The 14,828-nt window shown below is 40.9% G+C and overlaps 1 protein-coding gene across 3 annotated transcripts in view; it reads left to right on the top strand.

The window, feature by feature from the left end:
• Window positions 1-9,380, top strand: part of LOC104468083 (chromosome unknown open reading frame, human C2orf43) — a 107,746-nt gene extending 98,366 nt beyond the window's left edge. For all 3 annotated transcript variants that reach the window (XM_010082094.1, XM_010082095.1, XM_010082096.1), the window contains one exon: window positions 9,189-9,380. In XM_010082094.1, the coding sequence (XP_010080396.1) occupies window positions 9,189-9,380 (192 nt within the window). The remainder of the gene's footprint in view (window positions 1-9,188) is intronic.
• Window positions 9,381-14,828: the final 5,448 nt, after the last annotated feature.

The following is a 14,828-nucleotide window of genomic DNA, read 5'->3' on the forward strand; positions in this document are numbered from 1 at the left end:
TTTCTGAATAGGTGCAAAGTGCTCTCTCGAGCCAAGAACACCTCTTTTTTTGGCTGGTCACACATCCTTTTTGGCCTGCACTCCCTGGGGGTGCAGAGTTGAAGTCAGGGAAGTTGCACATGTGCTTGGGGATGTTGGTGCCTGTGTCATTTAACCACAAAAACAACCTTCTCTTTGAAGCACCTAGAATGCCTGATCAGGGATCAGCAGTTTCTCTCCTCAGTGGAAAAGGACCCCAGTGAGCCTTCAGAAAGTTCAATGGACCACAATATGCTTATCTGTGGTATTTCACTTTTTCTATAACTGAGCTCCTGTTACTGTTGTTCATGCTGTGTGATATTCCAATGAAGAAGCAATGACATGGATTTCCAGGATTCTGGGGCAGGTACAAGGTGTATGGTACAACAATATTTCCCGAGCCTTCTGAGGAGTACTTAAGAAGAAATTACTATCCAACCCTAACTACCCCTCAGTCACTGGGAGCAACGCTTACCTTCCCTCCCTCTGCCACAGAGCTCATTGCAGAGTGGTGGACAAAATTGCCATTTACTGCCAGACGCTGATCCTGCTGTTGCAAGAGGGACCTGACTGATGCACCTTAGATAGAGTCCCACTGAATGTAGACAGTGTCAGGCTGATATTCAGAGGGAAATACTGTTTGCAGTAAATAAGGCTGGAAGAATCTGGCCCGGTAATGGTATTGCTTAAATAGTGGTTTCGGGTTTGTTTGTTTTTATCTTGGTATTTATATAGACTTGACTTCTGAAATATTCATGTTCCTGACACATCTAAATATATAACCTCTAAACACTTTCAAGTCTTTAAAAGTAACATAGATAGTTTAAAAGTAACATAGATAGTATAAATAAGTTGAACACCCAGGTTTGTTGGTAAATCCTAAGCATACTTTTTAAAAGCACATTTTTACTTTGCATTGAGTTTGACCCTTCGTTATCTGTGAGAAAGCAGAAATAGAAGTGGCCTCCTGTGATCTCTTGGGTCTACATGCAGGGCTGGCAGTAGCAGTGCTAACAAACTGCAGCAAACTCGGAGAGAAGCCCTTTCCCCTTCCTCGATTTACTAAATTTCCAGTTAACACTGACAAGGCATGAAAGCAGGGAGCCTGCACCCTGCCTGTTTGGTAAGCGTTATAGCTGACACCAGGAGAGGAGGAAGATATCTTGAATCACCTGCAAAGTAGCCACTCTGCCTGGACATGTCTCAGGTTTGCATCTTAATTTCTCTGAAAGCAAAATGTTTCCCCACTCCCTTACCAGACAGGGAAGCTGTCTGTTGATTTAATAAACCTAGTCACATTCCTTATGTTAAATAAAGTCACCACAAATACTTGAACTACTCATTATATCTCAGCTGCCACCCCGACAGGTTAGTATTTAAAAATAGCATTGTGTACCCCAAATTGTCAACTGCCTTCTCTCAAAATGGTCCAGCAGGAAAAGTTTGGCTTCATAGTGCCCTTGAGAAGCTGAGAAATCCCAGTTCTAGTAAAACAAGCTGAGAAGCAAGTTCCAAAGACTTTGCCATCAAACTGGCTGATCTCAGCCACGGCAGGATCACAAGGGGAGAGAGATGGAGTCTCAGAGAACCAGATCCCAAAGCATCTAGGGCTTCCTAAGACAATGCCAGCTCTTTGAATTCTTCCCAGAAATTGGTTAGCAAAGCCAAAGCAGAACTGAAGCAAGGCCAAAAAAAAAAAAAAAAAAAAGTGTCCCAAACCAGTCTGTTCCCATGTCGTTTATACTATTCTTTTGGCAGGATAAGGTGGAGGCACTTTGATAATTCCAGAGAAGCTAAGTCATTTTCTATAAACCTTGATTGAAACTAAAATTAATTCTGAGCTAATGCTTTTTTAAACTAGTTTTCATCCAAGAGCAAATGAAACTATTTGCTGTTTACTGTTGAGAGATGTCACCCAGCGAGAAGCTGCTGTCTCATCCAGCGAATGCATGTGGAAGTAATACTGATAAAAGCGAATGTATCAGAGACAAGGATTTCAGCAAGGACAGTGGTACAGTCTCGCTTGCCATTGCACATGTTTATATCCACAGAGATCACTCTTTGTCATCAGCTGGAGTGGTGCCTGCTGATGTAATAAGATCCTAAAGTTGTTACAACATGTACCAAATTCCAGAGAGATAGAGGAAACTCAATTAATATTTTTTAACTTTTTTGGATTTGTTGTTCAGTGTTGACCTGTGGCAGCTACAAAAGAGGCATAAAAGAAGTCTCTCTGTAATTTATATTTCTGTGCACTGTTATACATACTCAAACAAGTGCCAGTGGAGTTAACTGCAGGAAATCTTTATTATTTTCTTAGAAACTCTTTAAAATATAAACATCCTGTTGATACGAATCTCAGATTCTTCTGATGTTTGCTTAGCAGCTGCCATCATTGTGCAGTGTCTGAGTACACATACCATATTACAGGGCACTAGGCTGACAAAACCCTCTTCTGACTTACATTTTAGTTTACAGAAGCTACAGCTGAAAATACTTCTGAGCAGTTTAATGGTAAAACAGCTTACAAGAACATTGCCGTTATTTTAAAACTATTGGAAACTTAGAAATTGCGTAACTATGTCAAACACAGTATTGAAATGGCTGACAAAGATAACCCACATCCCCTTTACTCTGCCCTCATTGTCACATCCTGAAAGAGTACATGTTTTAGTCACTCATAACAAGGAAGGTATTGCATCAGGAATTGTATAAAGTCTTTGTCATGTCCAGGGGTAGCTACCATTTCCCTTCTGAGTCAGGAATATCTGGAAGTCTCAGCATTCAATATTGCAAAAGAATAAAAAATAATCTTCTCACCCTCATGGCAGGCAAGTTAAAAAAAATGGAAATATTCAAAAGTTTAAGCCCAGAAGAAAAATAGAAAGAACCTTCTGTTTATTGTTTTGTAAATCTGTTTATTTTTAAGCTAGTCACATTATTTTGGGGGCCTGACTCACCATTTTTGAATGCTTAGGTTGGCAGCAGTTTTCCATTGCTATTACAGTGGTTGTGCTGACTCAAGATTACAGCCATGGACAGTCCACAGGAAAATATGTACTTTAGAGATCCATGCAAATCACATAGTGCAGACCAGTGTTTCCTTCCATTAACGAAGATCCTATGTGCTGTTGGTTAGACAGGGTTCGTTAATTATGCCTTCTTGTGTGCTGCAATAGCAAAGCTCCTGTTGGTAAAATGAAGATGAGAACATTTGGATTCTGGGAACTTTTGTTTAAATAAGTCTAAAATGAATCTGGTTTAATATATTAGGAAAATAGGTAACATCCTAACATCCGTGTATTTTGTGGCTATATGTGGCATAGGCGATGAGCACATTTTGTCATTCAGAGACACCCTCAATGCCACAAATGACACATATCTGTCAAGATTCATAGGTCAGGATTCAGTGATCCACCATCTGGATCACTGAAAATTTCCACCTTAGTTACAATCCTGCTTTTAGATTTGATAGCATTTTGAAAACAATTCTGAATTCTGCTGGCAGTTTCTAATTAAGAAACATGTATGTTTAACTTTCAGATTTGCAGGCATGTACACACACAGTGCGCACACCAACATCTGCACACAAAATAAGCAAACAAATTAACTGCAGCATCAAATAAAGTTCCCCAAGTCTTCCTGTTATAAAACTGTTGTTAGTTAGTTGGTTATAATGTACCCAAACTTTAATTGCGTATGTGACCCAACTGTCTATCCTACCTTGGCTGCTTATTTTTTATTTCAGCCCGAAGGCTTCTACAATGTCTACAAATAAGGCTCAGGGGAAAATGCATTGTTTTTGTACGGTAAAAATTCTTGGCTTGGAGAAGGAAGCTATTCATTACAGTGCAGAGGAGATATGTGCTGAGCTAGTATAGAGGGAACTAGTGAGTGAGGGGTAAACAGAGAGGAGGAGGAGGAGGAGGAGGTAGAAAGAACCAATGGCTCCATTTGTTTGGCCCATGGTGCTATATAAGGTGGTGGATTTGAGCTACCCAAGCAATGAGACATATGAGACACGTGAGCTACCTGTAGCAGCAGCAGAAACCAAACAGGATATGCTAGTGTATCAGTCTTAAGTTGCATGACATCGTAGAATCATTTAGGTTGGAGAAGACCCTTAAGATCATTGAGTCCAACCGTTAACCTAACACTACCAGGTATTTATGTATGGGCACCTGGATCATACTTTGTGAGTTTACTTGTAGGAATCTAGAGGTGCAGTAGGCATTAGAGTTGCAGATGACCCCATTAGAGTCAATAGAAATCTACTGAAGAAGTCAAGGTGGAATTTGGCACTTAAACATGGACATCTGGCTTAATTTTGGACACTGTGGAACATCCCGATCTGGCCTCCAGCTGTTTTGGTAGGAAGTTGTGGGTCTCCTATAAAATCTGCCATACCTGCCAGTCTCAGGCAGATGCCTCGGATATCTAGAGCATCTCAAATGGCAGTTGGTACCTACACTTAGGCAACTGAGTTCTTAATGGAGCCTGAAGTGCAGCTTCACCCACCTTCCAGCAGCCAACAGCTGTTTCAGCTTTCTAATAGCTTTCTAAGCACCAGTGGCTTTACTGAGTATATCTTTCCTGACTGTGTGGTGGGAATTTGGATGCCTGGTGCACATGTAAGCAGCACAATACAGTTCCCTCTATTTAGATGTTTTTATGCTGAACTGAACCCAACCCTGACACTAGAAACAACTGACAGTTTGAGAGATACTTGAGGAGTAGAGATGGGGGACTGATAAAACAGTGGAGAATTGCTGGGGGGGAAAAGCAACTAGGGTTGTAGTTGAGACTCAGAATGGGATGGTCAAATGAGAAGACTAAAATTTGGACTTGGCAGGGCAAGAATGTGGGCCTAGAAGCAGAACAGATAGCCTGGTTTTGGCTGGGACAGAGTTAACTTCCTTCATAGTAGCTAGTAAAAGGCTGTGTTTTGTGTCAAAACCATAAGAACAGAATAAGAAGCAGAAGTAGTGGAAATTAGCAGTGACTGGGTAAGGAGAATAGAGCTGGAACAAGAAGCCAAAGGGGTGTAGGGTATTCCTGAGACCGCAAAGGGACAAGACAGAAGAAGTCATACTTAGAAAGACTGGACAAATTACTGGACAGCAACATCAGTGGTTGGTAAATATTCTGCCCTTTTCTGCTTGGAATGGAACCTAGATTTCCAAAATCTTGTTGTTCCTCTTCTCAGCAGGTGCCTTTGGCTATGTTTGCCTTAAAAAACAGGAGCAGCACAATAGAAAAGAATTTGTAGATGTAGATAGTAAGTGGTGAGGACCTGATGTTCCCCATGTAAGCATCTGAGAGGGTTATTACTTTAGGCAACAGTTTTCTGGTCCTATGGACTGAATGTCCATTAGTGACTGGAGCTCACCAAGTGTGATCCTGAGGAGCATCTTTGCCTTAATTTCAGTTGAAAGGAGTTTGTACACTCCGAGACTACTCCACGATGTGAACCAAAGCATAGTAAATCTGGACAAACATTACATTTGCTTCAAAAACACACAATAGTTCCAAACTAAATCACCAATGTCTGGGCTGGACACTCCTAGGGGGACACCCAGCAGGCAGCTGGCCTGTGTTCCTCTGGTCAGAAGCTGACAGTGCTGCTTTCAATTACACCATGACCTTAAGCGACAGAGACCTGAAACAGCACATCTAGAGGTGCTAACACTGTTCCCAATGCATGTAGGTTCCACATGTGAAATACCTGGTCTTTGGTTTACCTTCTTGAAGTCTAACAGAGTGTATACACAAGCTCTGCTAAAAGCAGTTGATACTGCTTTACAAGCATGTCAAAGTTAAGGAGCACCAGGCTTAATTCAGGTGACTTTTATGTGTGCATTAAGAGGTGGTCTTTCATTAAAACATCACTTTTCCTTTTTCCTCTTCCATTAACCAAAAAGGGTGTGTAATGAAGGAGACAGCAGGATGCAGAACTCCTACCTCGTCTGTAGCAGAAGGGGTAAAATGCCTGTTGAAAGAAACAGGGAACTATGTGAAGTAAAAATGGATATCTTCATGTAAAGACACCTAAACTTCACATCCAAGAATGGGCTGTTGGTGAAGTTGTTAATATTTTTCATAGATGGCCACAGTTTATCCTCACTTTTCTGAGTATCTTATTTAAGACCCTGAAATCTGTTTTACAGACAGTGTTCCAGAACACCCACAAATGAAGTCCAAGAGTGCTATCTTTTGAGCATAGTCAATACTGTGTAATGCTACGCACACTGGAAAGCCAGCTCTAGGTGTTTCAGACTGTACTACATACTTTCAAATTAATGTATGTAGTTTGACATTAATTTCTGTGTTCCCCATCCACAAAATAGATATAAAAATGGCCACTAAGGTGTTGCAAAACTAAATTAATAAATGTGAGCATGCAAAACCTGTAATGGTGCATGCCAGAGGAATGCACATAAGCAAATAAATTCTCTCTGTAAACCATGAAATATGCAGTAAAGAAAGCCTTAGACCACACACAGAATTTCAAATGAAAAATACTATCAAACAGCAGCTCATCAGCTGGACATCATCCTGTCAGTGGATTGAATGAGTCAAGGATCCTTTGGATCATGCAATGAAAGATTAAACCATATTGCGAATGTACCAGAGGCAAGCTAAGAATGCACATAAATCTCTTGTTTAGCCATTTCCAAATCTGTGAGTTCTCAAGTTTACAACCCTACCTGGAGGACAGCCCATTTTGCAGTTCGTGCAGACTAAGCCAAGTATTTTATCCACCTCTGTAAGTGTAAATGACTTTTCATCTTTTTCTAAATGATCATGTGATCAGACTCTATGACTAGCCTATCAAAATATCTAACAATTTCAAGGACTACTTCATTAAACTGGAGTTGCTCCATTTCTTTTTTTCTCAGTTTCATAATCTTTATTTTCGTATCTGTTGGTAATGGAGCCCAAGGTTAAACACAATTTGGTCAGATGTTTGGCTTTCAAAAGACCTGAATGCAGCTGGCCATTTTACGTTGGCTTTTTTGAAGAATTTTTGCTAGTGTGACGTCTTATGATTTATGAATCGAAGGCAAGATCAAAGGAAAGTTTCTGCTAAAGTAAATGACATACCTTATTTCCAACAACTAGTGAGTGACAAAGGAAACCAATAATGTTTGTTAACATGTGATGGTTTATATTCTGCATTTTGCATATACATAGAAGTATAACTTGGGTTGGTGTCTGTGCAACTGAGATATTATATTCTAGATACAGCCAATAGTCAGTAATGACCAAGATTTGGGTACGCTTCAACAAGAGAAAAACAAGTTAGACAAAAACTTGTAACATTTTTTGAAATGCAGTCTGGGCTCTTAGCCCACCTCTGCCTCAGTGGGTGCATTTACTTATATTCCACATGGCTACAAAAATTATGGAACTGAAGATTTTTGTGATGAAAGGAAACCTTCTTGTCCCCTAATTTATTTTAGCATTGCTCAGTTATTCACTGAAGTACAGAAATTAAGTACGAAACAAATGAGAGTAATGGAATTGGGCCAGACTGTGTGTGTGATATGTTGAGCAATCAACATCCTTCTGGTACCTGCATTCAAACATTTTAGTATAAAGAGTCCTTGTCATTAATCTTGTCCCTGTATAGTTTTAAATCCATAGGTTTTTACTCCTCCCAGACAACCACTCTCCCTTCAAATAGTTTACAGAAATTGAAATACATAGCTACAGCATGCAAAGTTGAGATAAAAATGAGGGGAGATGATGACTTGGGAAAGAGAGACTTCAGTGTTTCTAACAGAGAGAAAATACACTTAATTTAATATCATAGAATCATAGAATGGCCTGGGTTGAAAAGGACCTTAAAGACCATCTAGTTTCAGCCCCCCGATATGATATTTGCCTAGATTTTATTACTTTTGTGTTTAGGTGGGCCTTACGGCAGTTGTTTCATGTATGTCAGTGAACAAGATTATTTGGACAAGATCAAGACAAAATGGACCTTGGTAGGATTTTAATTCCACATTACAACCCAAAATTAAATTGCTCATTGATCTCCAGGAGGTGCCTGTGCTCTACATGGGCATCACTTCACAAACATAAGATGGAGAGTTGGGTTTGTTCAGCCTGGAGAGGAGAGGGCTCTGGGGAAACTTTACTGTGGCCTTCCACTACATACAGGGGGACTATAGGAAAGATGGGGACAAACTTTTTAGTAGGACTTGTTGTGACAGGACAGAGGATAATGGTTTTAAACTGAAAGAGGGTAGATTTAGACTAGATACAAGGAATACATGGTTTACAGTGAGGGCGGTGAAACACTGGAACAGGTTGCTCAGAGAGGTGGTAGATGCCTCATCCCTGGAAACATACAAGATCAGGCTGGATAGGGCTCTGGGCAGCCTGATCTAGTTGAAGATGTCCAGGCTCACTGCAGGTGGGTTGAACTAGATTATTTTTAAAGGGCCCTTTCAACTCAAACTATTCTATGATTCTAGGATTCTATTATTATAACAGTCTTGAAGCAAAAAAAGTTTTGCTTCTGAGAATGACCATAATTGCTGTTACTCTAACATGGCTGATGAATCACCTCTGGTTTGCTTCTAACACCGAGGTTAAGAAAAATCAGTGCTCCGCCAGCTAAGGCCCCAACTGGGCAGGTGTTTTGAGATCACATCTAACAGATACCAGGAAGACTGGACTACTCACAAATGTGGAATAATCTCCTACTTTCTCTTAGTTTCTCTTTCTCTTAGCCTCTTCATCTGGGACATAGCACCAAGTTTACTGGTAATTTTGCTATTTGATTAAATAGCTAGAAAGGTAACATAATAGCTAGGGAAAACACAGTAGCTTGCCTGATTAGGGGTGGACTCCATGGATAAGAAGATGTTTTGATCCATAATAAGATCAGACTTTCATCAGCAGATCTCTGTTTTCAGAGTTAAGCCTAAATTGTGTTCCAGTTTTACAGGTGAGGAAACTGAGTCACAGAGCATTTAATTGGCTTCATCATCATTACAGACTTGGAAACAACCAAGTAGTACCAATTTGCTGTTCTTCACAGTACATCGTGGGTCATGAAGCATCGCTTGCTTCCAAATAATTCAGTGCTTTTTGTTTGCATATTGGTTGCTTCAACTGTAACTTCTCAAATTAATGATTTGGTATGCTTTGATTTCTAGCTGACTTTTTACTACGGAACTGGAGACAGCTGGTGTCCACAGCACTACTATGATGAGATCAAAATGGATTTTCCAGATGGGGACATTCGACTTTGCGAGAAGGGGCTCCGCCACGCCTTTGTGCTAGATGCCAGCAAGGAGATGGCTGCCATGATTACAGACTGGTTACAAGATGATCTGACCAAATTATAAACACAGATTCAGTGATTAACAAGGCAATGATGTAATTACTTTGTGAACGTGTAATTTTTTGTGAGAGAGTCTGTCCTATTTTTTTCTGTTTATTATAGATTATGGCTTGTTTTGTATTGAGATGTTTTAGAGAAAGTTAAAGAGAGACTGGCTGGTCCAAAGTATAGTTTTATTGATCCAGTGGTGATGTACCTTCATCCTGTGTCTTCAGGACTCTGTAGGACTTGGCAAAGGGTGGAATATTTATTGTCTACTAGCACTCTAGACAACACTGATACTAGACTCACTGGCTACCAGTGTGCCTGAGTTACTGCCACCTCACTCACCTGCTGGAGAACTGTCAGGGGTGAGTTTGGGCAGCCCAGCTGGCCTGCTTTAGAAAGGGTACCGGGCTACTCTGTATGGATAAAAATCCCCCTGGGATGGGTGCTGGCAATGGATCCTGGCATGCTGTGAAAGGCCCAGCCCTCTCCGCGTGTCCCATCTGTCCGTGTAACCCTGGTGCGTGACACCCAGATCAGCCAAGGCCCCAGGACAGTCCTAGTGTTGTCCTCCAGGTCAGATGGAGCTGGTGGTCAAACAGAGGTCAGGCCGAGTTCGGGATGAGTTCCAGGGAGCTGTGTAGATGAGGTGTGCAGTTTCTCCAAGTCTCAGAAGGGGTTTAGGGTGCTGCCAGGACTCCACAGGGTATTAAAAATACCACAAGGTAACTGTGGCTGCTCATCGAGGGAATACATCTGGAGCTCATGTCTGGAACAAGGCCAAGTGTTTCGTTTTTCGATTGACTGTAGAGAAGGTAAAGGACGCTGGTGAAAAGTGCCAGTATTAAAAGGTTAAAATGGATTGCAGAATCCGTATGTAACTACTTATAGATGGCCTGGCTCTCCTGATGAAGTCCATGAGAGCAGTGCTTGCTCAGCAACTTTACAGAATAAAACCAGTTTTGATGCATGCCTAAAGTTCAGTTCTTTGCTTTAAGGACTGAACTATGAAATTTTCTGCCAAGCCACAAATTAGATAAGTCCACCGTGAGAAAATGGCTATTACTTTGTGATGGTTGCACCCATGAAATGGCATGAAGTGTTACTATTGAGAACCAGATCCTTGCTGTAGCACAAGTACACTGTTCCTCACGCTTGTTCATCCCTCCCCTTTACAGATAGGAAAAAAAAATAGAAAAAAAGCCAAATCCTACCAGTTGTGGTAACAGAAGTTACAGGTGATAGCTAGAAATGAAAATAAGGTAAGTAGGGGGAACAGAGCCAAGTGTAATCCAGAAAAGCTTTCTAGCCGTGAACCTGTGAAATAGTCTCCCTATGGAGTTCATAGAGACATTTATAAATAAACAAAACACTACAGAATATAGTCAGGGGAAGTCCTGCCCTGGCAAACAGATGAATTTAGATGATGCACTGGGCATCTAACTTACATAATTTATTAACAGCTTTAATGTGGTACTAGTGAGAATTTTACTGAAGAACATTCTCTGTGATGCGGAAAGACCTATTAATTAATTTTCTTACACAATTATATACACACCCTCCACTGTTCTCTAGATCCCCCTTGAATCTTTCACTAATATTTAGAGCAATTTGTAATAGAATTCAGTTTTTGGATATTTTGGACTAGATTTCAAACCTGCAGACAGACAGTGGATTTAAGTGACCTTCTTTGCATGAGAAACTGGTTTAGCTTTTGAGACTAGCCAGTGGATTTCCAGACTACACTGCCACGTAATGAAACAGATCCTGATGCTTAAGGCAGAAATGTTGAGACCACAGCTGCAGCAGCATGGGGAGGAACCAGATACGTTCAAAGGGAAGGGATTGTGCCCATGCAACTGATTCTGTTTATTGGAGCATCATGGGACTTTCCTTCTTTCTACGGGGCCATATTCAGTCATGATCAAAACAATTCTTGTGCTCACTTTAGAAATCCATAGTTGTATGTGTCTGTGTGTTTAAACAGCCCCCAGATGTTGGCATGCGTTCCTGTTGGATGGCCTTATGGCAGATGCTAAATGCATGTTGGCCTAGGTGCTCCCTGGGGCAGAGTGAGGGGGGAGTGTTCACGTACGTGGAGGTGTATATATGTACACTTATATATATATGCACATCTTTGTATGTTAGCAACATGAAGAATACAGTTCACTTGGTTGTTTTGGTTTACACGTTGATCTGGTGAACAAAACATTTGTCCTTCGCAGTGTATGGAATCAGGTAATGGAGCAAGGACTTGGTCTGTAAAAGTTCAGCTGTTGTAGTGGGTCTCCTGAGGACAGAAAAAATCTTGCATTAACCAAAGATGACAAGAAACTATTAAAGCCTGGAAACTGAAGCACTTATGAGAAGCAGTTGTTTACAGTGCATTATTCGTATACTTTGTATGGGGAATTAATTTAGCAATACTTGTACTTGACTTGTGTATGCCTTTTATACAAATGTTAATCCATTGTAATGAATCCTACTGACTGCATTAAGACCTAAACTGAGATTAGATCCAGTCATCACTGACCAGATCTACTGCAGGATAATGCCTTACGATTTTCTTAAATGAGTTTTCTCTAAGATTATCAAAACCATATTGATTCAACTGCTACCTTCCTCCTAGAAGCTGTTACTGTAAGGCTAAAATCTGAAAATTTGCTACTCTATTCATCGCAAAAAAGCATCTGTATTTCCTAAGAGGAACAGATCTCAGACAATGAGAATCCAGCTCCTCTGAAGCCCGTGGTGTTCACCATGACCCCAGGCAAAGAGTGTCAAAAGTGCTTATGGTCCAAATGTGCCAACTTACCATGGAAACACAGTGTGGTCTTGCCTATTTTAGACTGGTTTAGAATTATTGGAAAAACCTATCACAAATGAATTGACTGTATGCAGTAGCACCTAATCTCTGTTGTTCACATTTGTGCTTAATTGTCACCACACGAGTAATCCTGCTAGCTTCAATGACATTGACTCATGTTCGAGTTTTTTGCTAGATCAATACCTTTTATGAAAAAGTGCACAACTCCAATAACAAAAATAAAGACAGTTATGGTAAAATGTAACTTTATTCTTTATTTTGATTACTTGCTTAGTCTTAGTGCACCTTCTTCATTACTTCATACATACAAAATTTACAAAAATACTTGCCAAACTCAAGTTTCACATGCGATGTAGACATCTGCTAAGTGCAGAGAAAATCAGTGGGTGGTAGGCACCTGACTCACTTCAGCATTTTTATCCAGAGCCACTCCAAAATAATCAATCAGTGTTTCCCCCTGCTCCTTCCAGCTCTGTGTTTGCTGCTTTGAGGGAGCTACAGTGTGGATTAGTGAGGTTTGTCCCTTCAGGAAGCTTGATGAGTGATTGCCCAGTGTTTATGGTGAAGAATTTGGAGCTGGACTCCAAGCCAAACACCAGTTTCTTGACTCAGAGGAGACAGATTGCGTACATGAGCCCCCAAAGATGTCTCTTCTCTGCATTTAAGGTCATTTATGTATTTATTTTACGGAAAATGGGTTTATACATGCATCCACTCCCCGTCCCTTTCTTTGGTCTCGCTAATTGCCAGCAAAGACTTTAAACAAGATGTTCAATGTTATCATTAATAAAGTTGCTCAAACTGTTACTGGATTTGGTAAAAGAGACTTGTTTTACTCCGTGTCACAGCGTCACAGACTCCCAACTACAGGAAGTTTCTGAGACTCTTTATTTGCAGGCAAATGTTCTCTTTTTTCTGGCAAATTTACAAAATACGAATCCAGAGAGCGTTTGTGAGTGACCAGGAAGTATGAACACAGCATGTATTTCTGGAGCAGCTGATGGGGTTTCGGTACAAGCAAGCAGATAGAGCAGTAACAGTACAAGCCAGCTGCTGAAGCGATCGCTGCTCTCAGTAGCATCACGTGGCAGTTATGAAACAGGCCAGCATGCGTGCTCAGATGGGACATGCAGAGGGAGATTTAATTAGAGACAGTTTTCAAGTGCTTAAGCTGATAGTAAATGGACCAGGTTTTTCCATTCCACCTACTGCAGGAACATGCTTGCAGGAAAGTAGCTGTGTTGTGGAAAGTAGTTTTCAGTAGCTAATAATGCAGAATGTAGTTTCAAACATCTGACTCGCTCTGTATCTGACTGCAGTGTTTGCCAGTTGGACACCTGAAGGAGACTTCTTGCCACCCTATTTGAAGCAATTCACAATGAAAGAGGCAGTGGAGGGTGTATCCCATTTTCCTAGTTAATTAACATCTTCAAAAAAATTTGCCTTAAGGCTCTAAAATACACTGTGCTTCATATATTAAGAGAAATCCTTGTGTATAATGGCTTGGAATTGGGGGGAAAAAGGCTTTCCCAGTGTCAGGACTCAGCTGCTGCTTTTCCCTAACAGGCACCCTTAAAATTTGATAAGGATCCTACTGTTCCCATCTATCTTGTTATAAACAGGAATGCCATTTACAGACTATAAAGGTTTTGAAGTGTTAACTTCATATGCTCTCATTGTGCAGGAGGTACTGCAAGTTATCAGCATTTATTAGGAAGGAACCTGGTTTTTTAACCACAAAAAAGCCCTAGGATTTTAAGCATCCAGCGTGAAATGGAATAAGTCCAATTGCAGCCCCAGTACAGCCTCAATAAAGTCAATAGGATTGCACCCAGGTGTAGGGAGACCCAAGTGATTGATTGACTGAGACAGGGACAACAGAGGTGACGTGACATGAACAAAGAGCTTCAGTATAAAAACATTAACTGCAAGACAGGAGTTTCCTTTTATCCTTCTATCCCTACTAGTTTGCACCAAAATCAGACAGTCCAAGGTAGCAGGAGTTGTGTGGACTTAGCACTTTGTGGTAATGAGGATTTAAGTTTTCATAGTAATGAAAATGTGCCCACCTAGTATCAGTTACTGAAAATAAGATAAAATTCTCATACTAGAATACTTTGGGACTGCAACTGAGCCTCACAGCAAACATGCCCCAGCGATGTCCCCAAACCCCCTAAGCCCCCTCTGAATGGATCTGTGTTACAGAGCACTGTGTGGGATGGTACCTGAGAGGCTTCGGGTACGTCTCGAGCAGACACTAGAGCCTGGTCCCAAACCTACAGAAGTTAATCTGTGCATTAAAACTGACTTCACTGGGCTTGGGATTAGGTGCTAAAAGGAAAACCAGTGCTCCACGCAAAACAGATCTGGCTCACCTAACTTGCCCTCAATTCATAGAGCAGTGCTCCCAGAATAGATGTTTAAATTCCCTAGATCTGGTCTAACTTAGATATCTAAATGTAGGGGTACCAGATCTCCCTCTGGAGGTCCTGGCAGGCACCAACTAAATTTTTACCTACATAAGGGACTTAGGCATTCGCTTTAGGGTTGTCACTAGTGCCCGAGTCAAACTATGTTGTGTTTTAGCTCTTCCATCGTATCAGTGTGTGACCTTGGGGATCTCATGTGTCTTTGCTGTGC

Source organism: Pterocles gutturalis, unplaced genomic scaffold (genome assembly GCF_000699245.1).
Source record: "Pterocles gutturalis isolate BGI_N339 unplaced genomic scaffold, ASM69924v1 scaffold13019, whole genome shotgun sequence".
Classification (NCBI taxonomy): domain Eukaryota; kingdom Metazoa; phylum Chordata; class Aves; order Pterocliformes; family Pteroclidae; genus Pterocles; species Pterocles gutturalis.